At 53.2% G+C, this 17,513-nt stretch overlaps 6 protein-coding genes across 6 annotated transcripts; all 6 read left to right on the top strand.

Moving 5' to 3' along the window:
* Positions 1-19: 19 nt before the first annotated feature.
* M409DRAFT_68218 (uncharacterized protein) lies at positions 20-1,068 on the top strand (the record flags this gene model as incomplete). Its single annotated transcript, XM_033817730.1, has 2 exons — positions 20-112; positions 187-1,068. 2 exons carry the CDS (start codon positions 20-22, stop codon positions 1,066-1,068), a joined length of 975 nt encoding a protein of 324 aa, XP_033664876.1.
* Positions 1,069-1,512: 444 nt separating this feature from the next.
* Positions 1,513-2,494, top strand: M409DRAFT_25760 (uncharacterized protein; the record flags this gene model as incomplete). The annotated part of the gene is made up of 3 exons (XM_033807821.1): positions 1,513-1,707; positions 1,797-2,080; positions 2,191-2,494. The coding sequence occupies 3 exons, from the start codon at positions 1,513-1,515 to the stop codon at positions 2,492-2,494; spliced, it is 783 nt and encodes a 260-aa protein (XP_033664875.1).
* A 601-nt stretch (positions 2,495-3,095) lies between these two features.
* On the top strand, positions 3,096-4,329 carry M409DRAFT_25759 (uncharacterized protein; the record flags this gene model as incomplete). The annotated part of the gene is made up of 3 exons (XM_033807820.1): positions 3,096-3,202; positions 3,270-3,503; positions 3,567-4,329. 3 exons carry the CDS (start codon positions 3,096-3,098, stop codon positions 4,327-4,329), a joined length of 1,104 nt encoding a protein of 367 aa, XP_033664874.1.
* Positions 4,330-4,839: 510 nt separating this feature from the next.
* Positions 4,840-6,064, top strand: M409DRAFT_25758 (carbohydrate esterase family 16 protein; the record flags this gene model as incomplete). Its single annotated transcript, XM_033807819.1, has 3 exons — positions 4,840-5,085; positions 5,140-5,766; positions 5,828-6,064. 3 exons carry the CDS (start codon positions 4,840-4,842, stop codon positions 6,062-6,064), a joined length of 1,110 nt encoding a protein of 369 aa, XP_033664873.1.
* Positions 6,065-6,602: 538 nt separating this feature from the next.
* M409DRAFT_68226 (uncharacterized protein) lies at positions 6,603-8,146 on the top strand (the record flags this gene model as incomplete). The annotated part of the gene is made up of 3 exons (XM_033817734.1): positions 6,603-7,461; positions 7,690-7,727; positions 8,099-8,146. The coding sequence occupies 3 exons, from the start codon at positions 6,603-6,605 to the stop codon at positions 8,144-8,146; spliced, it is 945 nt and encodes a 314-aa protein (XP_033664872.1).
* A 7,110-nt stretch (positions 8,147-15,256) lies between these two features.
* Positions 15,257-16,412, top strand: M409DRAFT_57084 (uncharacterized protein; the record flags this gene model as incomplete). Its single annotated transcript, XM_033813511.1, has 2 exons — positions 15,257-15,451; positions 15,504-16,412. The coding sequence occupies 2 exons, from the start codon at positions 15,257-15,259 to the stop codon at positions 16,410-16,412; spliced, it is 1,104 nt and encodes a 367-aa protein (XP_033664871.1).
* Positions 16,413-17,513: the final 1,101 nt, after the last annotated feature.

Below are 17,513 nucleotides of genomic sequence, written 5' to 3'. Positions count from 1 at the left end.
AATGTGTTCTCCTGTTGCGATGGCCCGCTCAAAAATCGACATGCACGCTCATTTCGTGCCACCGGTCTGGCGAGAAGCGTGCTTGAAAGCTGATTTAGGAAGACCATTGGCTGTACGTGACTCTTACTCTTGCGAAAACAAGCGAGGCGACGAGTCCAGACATCTTGTACTGAGAATGAAGGATAGCCTTGGAATGAAAACGATCACCTAGCATGGATGGAGAAAGCCGGTATCTGTAAAAGTATAGTCGGCATCACTGATCCAGGAACTCATCTCGTCCCTGGCAAAGATGAGGAGGCACGAAAATTGACCCGAGAATGTAACGAGTTCGCTGCCGACCTCAAGCGACGGAATCCAGAGAAGTTCGGCTTCTGGGCTTCTTTGCCTCTACCTGATGTCGAAGGTAGCCTGGTCGAGATATCTCACGCCCTGGACGTCCTCTACGCCGATGGGGTAACTATGCTCACGAATCATCATAGAACATATCTCGGCGATCCCAAGTTCGAGCCGATATTCAAGGAGCTGGATCGGCGAGGCGCTACGGTCTTCATCCATCCCACCCTGCCACGCGAGCATAGCCAGATGCGATTCGATGCACCCTCTCAGAACTCCTTCACTGCCATGATGGAGTTCGCCTTCGATGAAACCCGCACAGCCGTCAGCCTGCTCTTATTCGGCGTCATCCAACGATACACAAACATCCAGTTCATCTTCACGCATGCCGGAGGCGTCCTGCCTCCACTCGTGGAACGCTTGATACAATTCTCCAAAATGCTTTCGATGGGCGGACCGGATATGAGCAGTGCGTCTGTACGGGACTTGCTGCGACACCGAGTCTTGTACGATTTGTCGTTGTTTGTCTTCCCGGATCAGATCCATGGCCTTTTGAGGATTGCGGATCCGTCGCAGCTCTTGTATGGGAGTGATTATCCCTATGTCCCGGAGACGTTGGCCGTGGAACTTGAGCAGAAGATTGATAAGAATTTGGAGGAGGCTGTTGGAGGCGAGGAGAATGTAGAGCGGGTTCTTAGGAGTAATGCAATAAGACTACCCTCTAGGCAAAAGTAAACCGGCTCTACAACTATCTTCTACCACTATGTTTCTACTTATTCAGTTCAAACTTGTTAGTTTCTAAGAAAGAGGAGACATTTATAAACTTAATATAGATACATCACTACATCTCTAAATGGACGGGTGTCCATCCAGTTGTTGATGTAGAGAAATGTTTGGTGTATAGGGGCGTAATATTGCAGATGTACATGCTAGCTACTCAAACACGTATGTCTCTCAGTTATTGCAAGACTCGTGCAGAAGGAGCCGCGGACGATTTCTGTTACACGCGTTGATTCCACATCATCCTGCCCTGGTTCGATTGCGGAGATGCAGCGGAATGCTGTTCCAGCCGCACGAGTTAGGAGAGCCTCCAAAGAGCATGGTGCATGTATATCCTTTGATGTGCCATACCCAGCAATACGTCTTACATCGTATAGATTCGAGCCACCACCACCAGCCATGACTCCAACACCGTATACCGTCTACTACGCGATCGATTCTCTTTGTTCATACATGCTCCGCTACACTCTGGCGATTCGTGGACCCAGTAAAGATGGCCGAGAGATCAGCTTCGAGGGCAAAGTCGTCGACATCCATTACGAGAGAACTCAGCTGAGCGAATTCTTCCTCTTGAATGTGAACCCCAAAGGACAGGTATGTCTTCCACATTCAGTCTATTCATCGAAACAAAAACAAAGTGCACAGAATGCAAGACTGACCATGTAAATCTGTTCACTACACAGGTCCCCGCCATCACGAGCCCGGCACTGGAGAAACCCATGGCGGACAGCCTGGACATCACCAACCACTTTGCGACTATGTTTCCGAACCTCAAACCTGCCGGATACGAGGTCCAGATCGACGAGATGCTCCTTAAGATCCACAATCTCCCCTATGGCGTTCTTTCGTTCGGTGGCCATCGGGCACAGCCCATCTTGAAAGGTACTATGCAGGCGATGAAGGACAAATTGGCCCGGGACGATATATCTCCTGCATATCGTAAGGCGCTTGAGGCGAAACTTGCACCGTATGTGTTATCCCCGTCATATTGACATTGCTTGTCGTTTTGAGAGCTCTTTCACGTTGCAAGAGAAGTAAAGACTTTCACCATGACTTCAGCTAAGCTTTGTTCCACAGAGTTGCGAATCTGGACTTCGACACAGTGTTCGGCTTGGAAGCTGGGAAGCAAGCCGAGCGAGTCCTTGAGGAATTCCTGAAGCATGTCGATCAGCGACTACCATCGTCCGAAGGTTGGCTCTTCGACTTGCCGCGCCCCAGTGCTGCCGATGCTCACCTGGTGGCTCTGTTGGCTCGCATGCACGATGTCGGGAGAGGTGCCTTGATCAAGGGGAACATTAGATTGTACGCAGATCGCGCCAAGGGTAGCCATGAGTGGCAGTCGGTAATGGGCACCTACACCACCACTATGTGCGAAGGGTAGTTCAACAGGTTAATCATAAGTCATACCTGTTCGGAAACACATCTGGTTAACCCCTGACAATAGCACTTTGACAACTACTTCTTAGTCCCTGTGCATCAACAGCGTATACGCACGCACGTGATTACTGTGTATACGTATTGCCAATGGTCCCTCGGATTTAAGTCGGATGAAGCAGGAGTGTGCAGTAGGCGGCAAGAGGTGTTCATGAAGATCCGAAAAAGATGCCTGAGGCTTGCACGTCGTCACATGTCACCCAAGTTCGGTGCTTGCCGAGGCAGGCATGACTCAGATGAGGTCAGGCTGAGAAGCTGCACCTGCATCATCGCTGGCTTTGCATGGGTGGCAGCCTGGTCGTGTGCACTTTCTGCTGTTAGGACGCCATCGACAGCCATCTCCTACATGTTTGTTAGTGCCGAAAAGGAGAAGAAGAGTGAAAAGGTACCAAGGACGAAGCTTGAGCTCAGGCCAGCATTGTCACCTCGTCGAACCCTGCCGCTGCACCCCACAAACGGCTACTTTAGCTGCTTGATCGCCGCGTGATCTTCGTCTTGCTGCTCCTGCTGCTGCATCTGTCACACGCATGAACGCCGTCAGCAACAACATGGCCTCTCGTTCGCGCGTCTTCCTGGATGTGAGCATTGGGGAGGAACCCGCCGGCAGATTGAACATCGAACTTTTCAACGACAAGACCCCCAAGACCTGCGAAAAGTGAGCAGCAAACACCAGCTACAGCCCGCCTGCATCCGAGAAACGAAACACTGACACTGCATACCAGCTTCCGACAACTGTGCACCGGCGAACACAATGGCATGTCTTACGCCAAGGTGCCCTTCCACCGGGTCATCGACGAGTTCATGATCCAGGGCGGCGATGTTGCCGAAGGAGACGGGACCGGCACGGCGAGCATCTACAATGGCGAATTCGAAGATGAAAACCTCAACTGGAGGGAGATGGACGCCGCAGGTTTGGTATGCTCAGCCAACCGCGGCAAGGATACGAATGGCTCGCAGTGAGGCTCGACCCATGATTTCGTGCAGCTCGCGAGGCATGCAACTGACCAGCTTCATCCCAGATTCTTCATCACCTTGGACCCCTGTCCACACCTGAACGGCAAGCACACCATTTTCGGACGAATCGTCTCGGGCGAAGACACGCTGTCACGGACCGCAAAGGTCCCCGTAGACAAGAACGACCGACCCCTGCAGCCTGTCCTTGTGTCACGGTGCGGTGAATTGGAGAGGAAGAAGAAGCAGCGCGACTCCAAACACGAAGATGGCGTTCCCAAAAAGAGCAGTACTGATAGAGGTCGGAGGCGAAAAAGTGATCAAGATCCGTCCAGCGACGAAATGGATGCCAGTCCACCACCGGAGAGGCGAAGGAAGAGGAGGCAGAGCGATAATGTGGTCGATGAAGGCATAAGAGGCAGACCCAGATTGCGCTCGCTATCGAGGTCGCCTTCCAACCCCATCATGGAGGAGGATGACCAGGAAGTATCCCCGGCTGAATTGCACAAGCGGAAGCGAAGTCCATCTCCAAGCCGGCACAAGGATCGACGGGATGAAAATGCTACGTACGAGCGACGGCGGCGGAGTCTTCCCAACCAATATAACGAGCAACGAGACCGAAGGTATGCCGATGAGGACAGGTATCGCCCCAGCCCCAGGCGAGAGGACCATGGATACGCGGGTCATAGAAGAGAAGATGATCGCTACCGCCCATCGAAGAATCGCTTTCACGACGAAGGGAGGCTGGATAACGCCGGTCGGCTGAGCGGTTCGGGAAGCGGAGACCATGCACCCGTGAAATACAAAGGCAGGGGAGCGATGCGGTATTGATCCAAGAGCCGAAAGAGATGCAACGGCATTGTTGTCCGATTTGGCAGAGGGCAGCAGAATACGAAGTTCGAACTACCCTCGGGCGAAAAAAATGGAATGGATTAGGACGACTCTTGGATTGTGTGATTGAACGAGCGACGACAAGAGGCGCGACAGTGAAGCTGTATAATCGCAAAGCCATGTGTTATGGACCACGGCCGTGGCACTGGTGCGGTGAGGTCTGGTGCAAATAGGCTATTTCAACTTCACCCGGGGACCCCCAAAAAGGCAGGCACGCGATTAAGCTTTGGCAGTACAGCCGCAGGTCACGCGAAGGAGCAAAGCTTCCCACTTCCCTCCACTACTCCCTAACACGATGCCACTAACGCAGGTGGACAATAGAGCCCGGCAGAAAAGGATGCGAAAGTGCGGAGTAGACTGGTGGTCATGTCGCCGTCGCTCACTTTATAAGCACAGCATAGCAGGTTGCTACCTCACCGCAGCGCACCATCATTTCGCAGGTGAATTATCATGACGATGGTAGCTTCAGCGCTTGCATGGTTTGGACTCATCGCCGCGGCGACTGCTAACCCACCAGGCTGGCCACATGGGCCTTGGGGTGGGCCGCAGCACGGAGGAGAAGGAGGACAGCAATGGGGTTTGAGGAAGTTCACATCTCTAGTTGCCTTCGGCGACAGCTATACGGATGACTCGCGCCTGGGCTACTTCAGCTCTCATAACGGCGATGCACCACCAGTCGGCTGGGTTGATCCAGTTGTGAGCAATCCTCTCCACGCCTAGGACATCCACATACTAACCTCTGTCCAACAGAACTACGCCGCCAGCAGCGGGGGCCGCATCTGGGTCCAATACGTAAAGCAATACACCGGCATCAACCTCTACAACTACGCCGTTAGCGGTGCCGTCTGCAGCAACGAAATCACCCCACGCACCTTCACCACCTACGACTTCCCCGCCGTGCGGGAGTACGAAGTCCCAGCCTTCATCGCGGACTCCAAGTATGTTGAGCCAAGTGGAAGCAAGTTTGTGATCAGCCCACCTGACGAGACTGTGTATACCATCTGGATCGGGACGAACGATTTGGGGGTCAATGCCTTGCTCACAGACTCGCAAGTCAAGGGGAAGAATATTGTGGATTACACAGATTGCGTGTATGAGCAGTTGCAGAGTCTGTATGGGAATGGGGCGAGGTATTTTGTGATTTTGAATGCCGCGCCACTGAACCTTGCACCTTTGTACGGACTACCTGAGAGAGGCGGTGTCATTAATGGCAGCTACTGGCCGAACAAACCCAGCAATACCACGGAGATCAGCTATCGCATGATGGAGGAGGTCGTCACGGTGAATGCGATTTACAAGTACCAGACGCCTTTCGTTGCGCAAATTTCGAATTCCTTCAAAGGCGCCAATTTCGCCGTCTTCGATGTGCATGGACTCGTGAGTCTCCTTCTCCAAACCTCCAGCCCTTATCTCAGCACGCTGACATTTCCTCCCACAGATGACCGACATATACAACAACCCATCCGCCTACCTCAACGGCACGGCGCCTCTGAATGTCACAGGTACTGTTCACCAGTGCGATGCTTCGGGGCAGGCATGCACGAATAGTGACAATCCGGATAGTTTTATGTGGTATGACGCTTTGCATCCGAGCGAGCAGACGGATCGGGTCATCGCGAGGGAGTTTGTCGGGGTTGTAAATGGGAAGAGTAAATGGGCTAGTTATTGGGGTTGATAACGTTGGTGATCTTGGGTGGTGGTAAGCTTTGTGGTGAGTCTTTTCTGTGAAGCCGTGCAGGACAACGATGATGATGCAGTGAGCGGAGCAATAGGAGATAGGCAGTGGAACTACCTCCGAAATAAAGCATGCTTGGAGTTCAAGAGCTGATGAACTCCACAGGCGCACCTGCTAGATGGTGTTCATTTACATCCTTCCCAGCACTATCTAATCTCGAAAAACTGTTAGGGGCTGCATAGTTTTGCCACCCGCGCAATCCTCTCACCTCACAAATCAATGACCTTTGCCAACCCAAACCGGTGTTCAGCAGGTTCAGCTGGCTCTAGTTGAAAGTCATTCCAACCTCAGCGCTTAGCATTTCCACAGGCTAACCGTCCAATGATGTAGGAAGGCTGTGTAGGTGCATATTTCGACCCTACGACTGCGGCGGCAACAGACGCCACATGACTTGGCTCTCCTCGATAAAAAGGCTGCGTACAGCCTGCCATGCTAGTTGCTCCCAGTCTCCCAGATCATCTTCATGGTCGACTTCATCATGGAGCCGCGCCTGCTGAATACGACGACGCTGACCTTTGAGCTCCCGCTCCAGATCCATCAAGAAGAGGCCGCTTCGGAACATAGTTCTAAGAGGCCGTATGTCATCCTGTCTCACTGCTGGGCAAGTAACAATGACCACGAGGTCAAGTACGACGATATCATTTCTGGATGGAAGCGCCAGAAACCAGGCTTCCCCAAAGTGGAAGGCACAGCAAGGCAAGCGAGAAAGGAAGGGCTCGACTGGATCTGGATCGACACCTGCTGCATCGATAAGCGGAGCAGTGCTGAAACCACTGAGGCCATCAATTCGATGTACAGATGGTATGAGGAAGCGGATCGATGTTACGTGTACTTGCAAGATGTTGGGCCGGGGTCTGACATATCGTTTCGCCAAAGCAGATGGTTCAAACGAGGATGGACTTTGCAAGAACTCATTGCTCCCGCCGTCGTAGAATTCTTTGACTCCGAATGGACACATCTGGGCTCCAAGGAGACGCGTGCCAACGAGATATCGGAGTGTACTGGCATTCACGTCGAAGTACTGTTGGACCGTAAAATCAAAGAATACTCCATCGCACAGAAGATGTCATGGGCCGCCGACCGAGAGACAACCAAGTCAGAGGATAGGGCATACTGCTTGCTAGGACTCTTCAACATCAATATGGTCCCGATCTATGGAGAAGGAGAGAGGGCCTTCATCCGCCTGCAGGAAGAACTCATTAGGAACAGCGATGATCACACGATATTTGCCTGGTCAATGGATCCAACAAAATACAGGCTCTCCGGTCTTCTGGCGCCGAGTCACAGGCATTTCAAAGACTGCTCTAGCGCGAAAGCGTTGAACCGCTGGAAAGGTCGTAAGCCCTTCTCAATCACGAATCGAGGCCTGTCGATTGAGCTTGAACTCACGCCTTGGATGGTGGACACTTATTTGGCATTCATTGACTGTGAGCAAAGTAAGCGCTTCTCTCACGACGTGACAGTAGGACTGTTCCTGCGCCGCCTCAGGCAAGATGATCAATACGCCAGAATCGATCCTTACGGCAATGGTGGCTTGTTTTGGGACAATGAACGCATTTACGAAGAATGTCACATGGAGTTCCACCCTCGCCCGTCGAGGAGTGTGCGTCTTTTCGTTCCTTTTGCCCTGGATCTACAAACACCTTTGGTATACTCGGCGGTAGGGCAGAATGGGTTCCTGATCCCTGCTCGTCTACTCAAAGGCCGCGAGGATGTCCATGCATATGCTCCGATTCCCATTCCATTGCGGAAGCCCTGTCAGCTTGAGATCCGCCAATTGCGAGAGGGCTTGCCTTTCAAACAGATTGCCCTTGGCTTCGATTTTCGTTTCAACCCGATCTGCATGCTGGCAGATTCTGGTGCGGAGAAGGCTTTGGTTGAGCCAATCATCGCGTTCTCTGACGATGATGAAAAGAGAATAGAGGGAGGAGACTACAACGTTATCGAGCAAGCTTCATCAGTCTATGCTGATAGCCAGGCACACGATGGCATCTGGCGGTTGAGGTGCGACCGTCGCCTTGAGTTAGATGTGATACTTTCGAAGTCCCCTCAACATTACGGAGCAAAACTCACCATACGTCGCAAGGACAATTCATTGATCTGGATCGTGGATATCGATCCAGCTGGCTAGGCAATTTGAGGCAATTCGTATCTCTGCTCCTCTCTGGCGTTGAAAGGTCGATAGGCACTCCTCGATCTGGCCATTTGCCGGGGAACTGCTTGAAATGTGAGTCCCGGCACAGATCCTTTTCTGGACGAACTTACTCATCTTCAAGCAGACACTCTCATCTCCAGGCATTCATTCTTATGCTCTGGATTCAGCAGCTGCCGCATGTGTCCAACAAAGGAGGGTGGACCTCAACAATACGGATGGGAAGACTACTGTAACAATGGTCGTCTAAGCAAAGGGAATACGGCCGCACTCAGATGAGCGTCGATGCAAGTGATATCAAGTCACTGCTCAGAACCCAACGTTGGACGCTGGGATGAAGAGGATTCAAGAAGACAGCTACAGATGGTAAAATTGTTCCGGCTTTTGGTCCAGGCTTCATCGAATCCGCCCTGAGGCACTCATCCGATTCCGACACATGGCTTTGAAGCACTGCAGCAAGCACGAGTCCCGCCACACCCTTACCGGTGGAACCTGATGATCTTCGCTGATTCAATCTTGGCCATGGAACATCCACCAGGCCATAAATGTGCGCTTCGTCCCTGTAAGCAACGAATGCTATGGCCCAACGCAGCACTGCCTTCCTAATCGGGCATCTTGCCCCTTGCACGTGATCTCACTAAACGCGCGAGGAGTCGAGCTAGCGGACAAGATTACTTTTGGAAAACATCAAATCCAACGTCGTCAACGCTATGCTCTTCAGTCAGCATTCTCGACCGGCCCCTGCTTGCGGCTGAATGATGTTTCCAGATCTATGAACGCCATTCAATCTCACAATTCTCCGAAAGAGTCTGGCTTGTCTCGTCGGCATTGGGGAGGGGCGACCCGCGTGAGCATATGAAGAAGGGGTCGTTTCCGATCCTCAGCCTCTGATGAGCTGTAAGTCATTCTTCTTCTACTGCAGGATGTTCTTCAATACTTCTTCGTCGGTCGCTGCAGCGGTTGTGAACTCGACCTCGTCTTCCGTTGCAACTATCACATCTTCTAGCTTCACCTCCAGCGTTGGATCTTCGCCTCTCGTGGTGCATAGCACAGTCTCGTCGGCGCTCTCAAGTTGGAGCTTATCCACCTCTACTGCTCCGCAAAGGGAACCACTTGTCCTTACAACATCATCTAGTGTGGCCGGTTCTTCGAATTCATCTACAAACTCCTCGAGCTCATTTACCGACTCCTCGAACTCATCCACCGATTCCTCGATCTCGTCCACGACTTCGACCAGCGCTGTGAGCTCCTCGTTCTTGGCCCAAACCACACCTCAATCAAACGCAACGACCATTCCGCCGCTTCTACAGACAGCAGCATCAGCAGGCTTCTCGACTTCGCTCAGCTTCAATGGCACAGGACTAAACTCAACAAACAGCTCTGCGGATGCCTACGCAGACGCCTGCAACTCTGCATCGAACTCCTTCTTGTCACAGTATGCCTCGACAACCCTAGTCACATCCGGCACCTACTATGAAACATTTTACACGTACACCTTCATACCGCCCAATTCGACGGCGTACACAACACTGTGCGATGGCTACCCACGAGCTCATGGAAACCCCGTCTTCTCGCCTGTCACAAGGACGGTATCAGATCTGAGCACGTTCCCTGTAACGACCTGGGACAATGCTACTGCCACCCCGCCTGCTTGCACGATCAACCCGTCTCAGTGCAGTCGACTGTACAGCTCCTATGAGAATGGATTCAAAGGTCCTGCTCCAGCGTGCTCATATACTGATCCTGGTTGTACTACCTCTGCGAGTACTTGCTACATCTCGGCACAGTCCGTGCAGATGGCATATTGGCCGGTCAGCGTTACGGGTGAGTGTTGAACTGTATTGCTCATGTTGTAACTGTACTGATGGTGTTGAGTAGGCGACCCTTGTGGCAACAGAACCACAGTGCCCCCTACTGTGACCACGCGGCAGACTGCATCCATCTTTGGCACCACCGTTGTCTCGCCAAACGTACTGCTGTCCTTCGACACACTGGTCCTGGAAGATGGCTGCACGAACCCTGTCTCCACCGTGACGAACTACATACTCGAGCAAAGCCCAGATCAGATCAGCTCGCAGCGTGGAGCGTACCACAACGGCTACAATGGAGGCTTCTCCTTCAACTTCGGTGATTTCCAACCTCCCGTCCCCGCCAGTGCATATCTGGCCATGGCAATGTGCGGAGGAGGCGGTGGAGGTTATCCACAATACTGCAGTACAATCTGGGATGCGTTTACACCGCAGTTGGCTATTCCTACGGCTGTCCAGAGCGCAGGACCTGGTTTCGCTTCTTGTGGTTTCTTAGATGATTTGAACATTGTGTTCGACCCGCCCATTGCGCTGACTGCTGTAAGTATGGGTGTTCTAACTTGTCGTGTATGTCTGACAATGACCAGGCTGCAAATGAGGTAGTGCCCACCCTACCTGGAGGCTCCTCGCCTACTTCAGCGACTGCTCTGCCTGAGAAGACCCCGGAGCCAACGCAAGCCCCGGCGACGTCGACTTCAGCCGAAGCGAAGCCTTCACCACCGCCGCCTGCTCAACCTTCACCCTCTGAGTCCCCTTCACCTGCCGAACCAGCACCAGCACCAGCAGATCCCTCTCCGTCGGCTCAATCTCCTTCGAATCAGAATGGTAACTCAAACCCTTCGTCTCCGTCGAATGAAAATGGGGGCTCGAATCCGTCGTCTCCGTCGAATGGAAACAGTGGCTCAAATCCATCATCTCCATCAAACCAGAATGGCAATTCGAATCCATCACCGCAGCCAGACCAAAAAGGTGGTTCGAATCCATCATCGCCGTCGAACCAAAACGGAAACTCTGATCCATCTTCTTCTGAAGGTCCTTCGAATCAGAACAGCAACTCGAACCCGTCGTCTTCATCGAATCAAAACAGCAATTCAGACCCTTCCTCGCCGCAAAGCCCATCATCGAACCAGAACGGCGAGCCAGACCAAAGCTCTCCAAGTCCAGCCCAGAATCCACCGCCCTCAGGAACGACCGAGACTGCGAATGTGGGAGGCATCATTGCATCTGTGATTGGGGCCCCGTCAGCTCCAGCGGCGCAGGATGGGGATGGGAACGCACAAGGTTCGGGCAGCTCTGGCTCGAATCTGGACCAGTCTGGTTCATCAAATAGGGCAGTTACAACAGTAGGTTCGATACCGCTTGCCGTTGGCCCTGGTCAGTCCGCAGTTGTTGTTGGTGGAACTGCTACTTTAGCCCCTGGACAAACTACCGTTATCAACCAGACGCCTGTCTCTGTGGGTAGCTCTGGACAGGTGGTGGTCGGAAGCACTACCGTCAACCTTGCTGCTCCGTCTCAAGGTGTCAATGGCGGGAACGGAGCAGTGCTGAATCTGGGTGGATCGACCGTGACTGCGTCTTCCGTGTCCGGAGGTGGAGTTGTCATACAAGGACAGACAATAGTACCTGGTCGGATCGCTGTCGTTGATGGACAGACTGTGAGCGTTGGACCGTCAGGCATTGTTGTCAATGGTGCAACGAAAGCATTCTCGCCACTAGGATCAGCTGCAACGCCTGCTTCGGCAGCCATCGTCACAGCTCGAGGCCAGACGTTGGCGGCTCAAGCAAGCGCGGGAACGGTCGTACTTGATGGAACCACTTTGACCCCTGGCCAAGTCGCTACCATCAACGGTGCAGTAGTCAGCGATGCTTCTAGCGCCCTTGTTGTGGATGGCACGACTGCGCTCTTCACAGCGAGCTCAGGGGCTTCTGGTCAAGCAGCGCCCATCACAGCCGTTATGCGCTTCGGTTCCCAGACAATGACGGCCGTTGAATCTGCGGGCACTGCGGTCATCTCTGGCACAACTCTGACACCCGGTCAGGTAGCTACGATAGACGGCCACACACTCAGCGATGTCTCAAGTGGCTTGGTCGTCGACGGAACAACTTCTCTCTGGAGTGGCGGATCTGGGCCCGTGACGCAACTGATGGAGCTTGGAAATCAGGACTTCACCGTGACAGAATCTGCTGGAACGGCTACGATTGATTCATCCATCACGCTCCGCCCCGGAGAGAGCACGACCATTGATGGACATGTCGTGAGCGACGCCTCTAGCGGACTGATCATCGATGGAAAGACGACCTCGTTCTTCGCTGACGCCGCGGCCTACACGACCGTTGTCACGATTGGCTCATATACGTACACAGCAACCGAGGAGAGCAATGGTGCGCTTGTCATCGATGGAAATACCCTTTCCGCAGGAGGAGTCGCAACGATCGGTGGAGAGACGATCAGTGATGCGAGTGGGAAGATCGTGCAGGCCACACCTACATTCGCCTCACCAACAGCAGGTGTGAATGCAGGGGCGACTCCTGCGGCTTCGACTGGAGGGGCAGTATCGATACGTGCTGGTATCGTCGGCATCATATGTGCTTGTTGTTTAGCGTTGTTTCTTACATAGTGGACGCGTATATAATTTTAATGTTCAGTCAAACAGAAAGGTGCACTTATCTTTTCCCATTGTCTACTGAACACATAGCCCTGACGTCCCTCAACACCTGCCCTAACACTTCATTGGACCACTCTACCTCTCACACACCGGCACGTATATCTCTCCGCCATTGGTCCAGACATTTATACTTTCCTACCAAACGGGGGAACGCTGTCGACGGGCCTTGCCGTTGGTCGAACCAGTCTCTGAAGTGTGTCATCGTTCTGGACTTCACTTCATTCTCTCCATCTGCGTTCAAAGAAGCTTGGTGACGGTGTCGCGGCATTGGAGCAATGGGAGTGGTAGCCGGTGTTGGGCTGCATCCATTGGGGTCCACTATGGGGGCGGTGCATACGAGCAGTTGCTGACCGACACGTGTCACCCTTTCTTTCATGGCCTTGCGGTGAGATGGGGACTTCTTCTCCTTCTTCTTTACCATGTCTTCGTCCTGGTGATCGGGCATGTTGAATTTACGGCGATACGGGCGACTCAACGCCATGGAGGGAACCACGAGTGGCCACCAATGGCTTGACACCTCGCGGAGTCGGACAATACAAGGACCTTTCAAATTTCCGACCGGATGATTTCATGCTGAGACTAAGGCGAAAGCATATATCAAGATCTCTGAGCGATCACGGAAGCCAAAGGTGCCCAAGCCAAGAAGTACGTGAGCGGCCAGAGGTTCTGAAGAGATCTGATTCCGCAAGAGGCGTGAATTGCCGATGATGGAAACTGCTCTCGCCTGGCACGAGGCTTATACTTGACTGGGGTTATGGCAATGCCGTCGATACCCAGTCATGTCTTCGGCGAGCCGTTACCAGAAAAGGATAAACATAACGCCAATGGTCACATGGGTCGAACAGGCTAACACAGGATCGATTCGAGGAGACAAGCGGGTGTCTCGTACGGCAACAAATTCGTCCGCTTCACAATGCATGTGAGGTCTGCTCGATATCCTGTCAGCACTGGGACGTTGATTGTCTTTGAAAAGTGCCATGTCCTTGTCACATATCTTGGAAAGCTTGGTTCTGGATTGTCGCGGATCGAAACGTGGTAAGAGTACCGAAGCAGGATACCTAGGCATGAGCACCCGCAGACACATTGCAGAGGACTGAACGACACTACTCGTGATGGAGAAAGAGACAGTCATTTTCGTGAACATCTCAAGGGAAATTGGACCCACTTTTGATACCCAAGTTGGAAGTCACTGCTCTGCCATTTCCCAGCACAACGCTGTACCTACAGCAACTTGGCCATTCCACATCGAGACCAAAACATCAACTCATTCTGGCGACTCTATTTTCAACATCTCGACATCTGCAAGCATCTTCGACCATCGACCTTCACGAGCACGCGACGTTTATTTTTACCACGCCGCCCAGCCGTGGCTGTCGGCCAGCCGAAGCCAAACTCGGGGATTCCGTCCGCATCCGCTGCGGCGATCGTGCGACCGTTCGGCCGTATCGTGAAACGAATTTCCGTTGCACCAGGAGGCTGGGTGCGTGTTTCGACCTTTCAGCGTCGAAACAAGTCAGAGAGCTGAGCGGGCTACGGTATGCCGAACATGTCCTGTCAATCAGCAAGCAGATGAGGCTCTGCTTTGCTCGACGCAGCATCTGTTCGTCCTCCCACGGTCAACATCCAATGGCGGCGAAGCACGTCGACTGAAGCTGCTGCGGCTGATTAGTGGTCCCAAGCTGTATGCCATTGCTCCCCAGATCGAGTAGGACGGACAGCTACCGATGCGCTCTCGTCGCGGCGATCATGGCGATGGTTTGTGTTGGTACAGACCGGCAAAAGTCACTGCGACCAGGACAACGAAATAGAGGAACATGAGCAAGATCAACGCAAGAGTGAATCCCATCCGCCATCTGGTTACTCGAGCAATCGATACAGCTGCCCCGCTCTGTGGATCGTCAAAACAACCCGATGATCAGCGCCTTCTACAAAGACGGAGAGCACGAGCGTTTTTTCCTCCCTTCTTCTTCTTCCACTTTTTGCTCGCTTGCAAGCTCGTTGTCTTTTCTATTTTCTCCTGACCGGTCCTCAAGTGGGTGTACATGCCTGCTTTTGGTGCATCAAGCAGCAGTGATGGGTGGTGATGTTGTTGCTGCGCCTCCCTTCCACACAGAGAGCTGTTGTCCAGTGTTGACAACCAGCTCCACGCCCGCCCACCCAGCGTCATCAAGCCGGCCATCACTGAATTGAAACCCAAGGGGCCGCCCACGAACACCACCACACCGCAAATTGCTTCCACGTCTCTCGTTGATCTTGGACTTTCGTTTCTTCATTCTCGCGCAGAACACCGACTGTTGCTGATCTTCACCACATCTTTACCGTGCAGTCGGGCGTGAGATTCTTCCCGAGTATCTACCTTACCATCTCTCTATACCCTGCTCTCTCGTACTGTACAGCACCCCCACTGCCCCCTTCTTCTGTACATAACCAACCTGCCTGTGAAACACCTACACTACTCTCGTTTGACACCACCGCGGACACCATAAACCAGACTACTTCGCACAAGATGGACGGCTTCTCGCAATGGCCTGGCCAGCAGAACGCACAGCAGAGCTTTGACGAGGCGAACATCGACCCGAGACTACTAAACAATGTCGGGAGTTGGCCGAACTCTGAAGAGAGTCACAACAGCACAAGCGTCCCGACGGTAGAGCAGGCCGTGCAAGATGTTGACCGCAGCGTCAATGTCGACGTCGAAATGGTATGCACGTCTTCCGTCCAAGCTTCTCACATTCACTAATACTCGACGACAGACATATGCTGAACCGACTGACCTTGCTCAAACACAAACCCCCTTCCCAACGCCTGCGACACACGACGGAGGACAATGGCACACAGTTCAGACACCACGGCACAAGTACCCTACACGCCAACAGCAACATATGCTACCGACTCCCGATACGTCCTCTCTTTCACATCAACGCGGACAGACTTCGAGCGCATATCATCAGAATACTCCTGCCTGGCAATCCAACAACCCTTACAGCCTGTTGGGTGTTGACACTGCCCATATCCATCAGCAACAAGACTTCGCAGGGGGAAATGCCATCGATGAACACGGGAACCTCACACCTATATCACAACAGCAAGCCCAAGCTGGATTCTTCGACAACGCCTACGTAGCACCGTCACCTTTGACCGGGCGCGGACCGACTCACGATCCATTCGCACAGCCAACGCAAGACCACATGGCCCTCGCGGCCGATTTCCACGGCTGGCAGCACCCCAACGTCCCGCCCACAGAGGACATGTACACCTGGGCCCAGGGCGCCTACAACGTGGGCACATCTGACAACTTCCCAACCCCGCCACCCCAACAAACCCCCAGCAACAACAAAAAGGGAAAAAAGAAAGCCTCCGCCCGCAGCGGTCTCAGCACGGGAACATTCCTCTGCGAGACCTGCGGCAAAGCGCACGACAGCAAAAGCGAGCGGGACCACCACGCGCGCAACCACGACCCCAGCAAGCGCACGAAGCTGTGCAGTATCTGCAGCAAGCCGTTCCTGTTCGACAAGGATGTCAAGAGGCATATGAAGACGCATGAGAAGGAGCGGCATATCTTTTGTAATTATATTGATTGTCCGTTTCGGCATAAGGGGTTTAAGAGGAGGGATCATTTGGTGAGGCATGTCAGGCAGAAGCATAAGCAGGAGGAGGAGTAGGAGGTGGGTGGGGAGTGTTGTTTCTGCTAGAATGGGGACTGGGGTTGGGATTCTTAAGCTCTGCTTTGGGTTGGGGCGAGAGGGGGCTGTCTTTATCGCAGGTTGTATACTGACGGTCATGGTGGGCCGTGAGGCGTTGAGGGTTGTGGGTGATATCGCTCTCTATCTATGTCGGTCTCTCTAGACGGTGTGGACATACGGGATGGGAAAAGGAACTTGGATCAAAAAGTCATTGTACTTCTATTTAGCGAGGCGTTTCGGTGGGAGGTCTAGTGATACCCCTTGTGCAGAAAGAGCACCTTCTTCGAATGCAATATTGTCTATACGAATCGATTCTATCGTGAACTTTGATGGTACCAAGAATGTGGGAGCAGGCGGACAAGCGACGACCATGGCTGCGGGAACCTCTTCCACACGAGCTACAATCACAGTGCACGCATGCGAAAGCGCTTGACACAGCGATAACGAGCTGTGTCCATGTACGGTCGTCATTCAACAAGCGTATACTTCCTCGATCCAGACAAAACGCAACGTACACACAACTCGTCATCTGCTCACGAAAACTACGCGAGGCCTGATATTGGCGCAGAAAGCGTTCGCACGCCCGGATACCGATGCTAAGTCGCATTGGACTGGGGATGGAGCTGCGCGGATGTACGGGTACCTGTTGATCTCGGCGCCGTGTGACCTGCGCTCGCTCGCATGCCAATGCCCGATACATCCGACCGGTGTGCGGCAGCAAGTTCGTAATCGACACACACGCCACAGATGAATGAGGCAGGCATGATGATCCATCATCAACACGCGCATGATCGTCCAGGATAGTGCATGTTTTTGCTGCGAGAAGCAATACTCCGCGCCATCATCGAACGGAGCTGGGGGAGCTGTACAGCCAAGCGAGCCGGCTAGCGTTATCTTTTCGGCCCCCATTGCTGCAGGCTGCGCCTCGAGTGAGATCCTTTGAGGCTTGAACCAACACTTTGTGCTCGTAACGCCTCCTGGGTGGTGGATGTTGTCGCGGCGTGTCGGAGGTTTTGTGAGGTGCTGGGAGCAAGTGAGTTGGATCACATGCGCGTGATGGTGGAAGGGCTTTCCTGATAG

Source organism: Zasmidium cellare, assembly GCF_010093935.1.
Source record: "Zasmidium cellare ATCC 36951 unplaced genomic scaffold M409scaffold_28, whole genome shotgun sequence".
NCBI lineage: Eukaryota > Fungi > Ascomycota > Dothideomycetes > Mycosphaerellales > Mycosphaerellaceae > Zasmidium > Zasmidium cellare.
The sequence above is the reverse complement of the archived record's forward strand: the minus strand, read 5'-3'. Positions and strand labels throughout refer to the sequence as shown.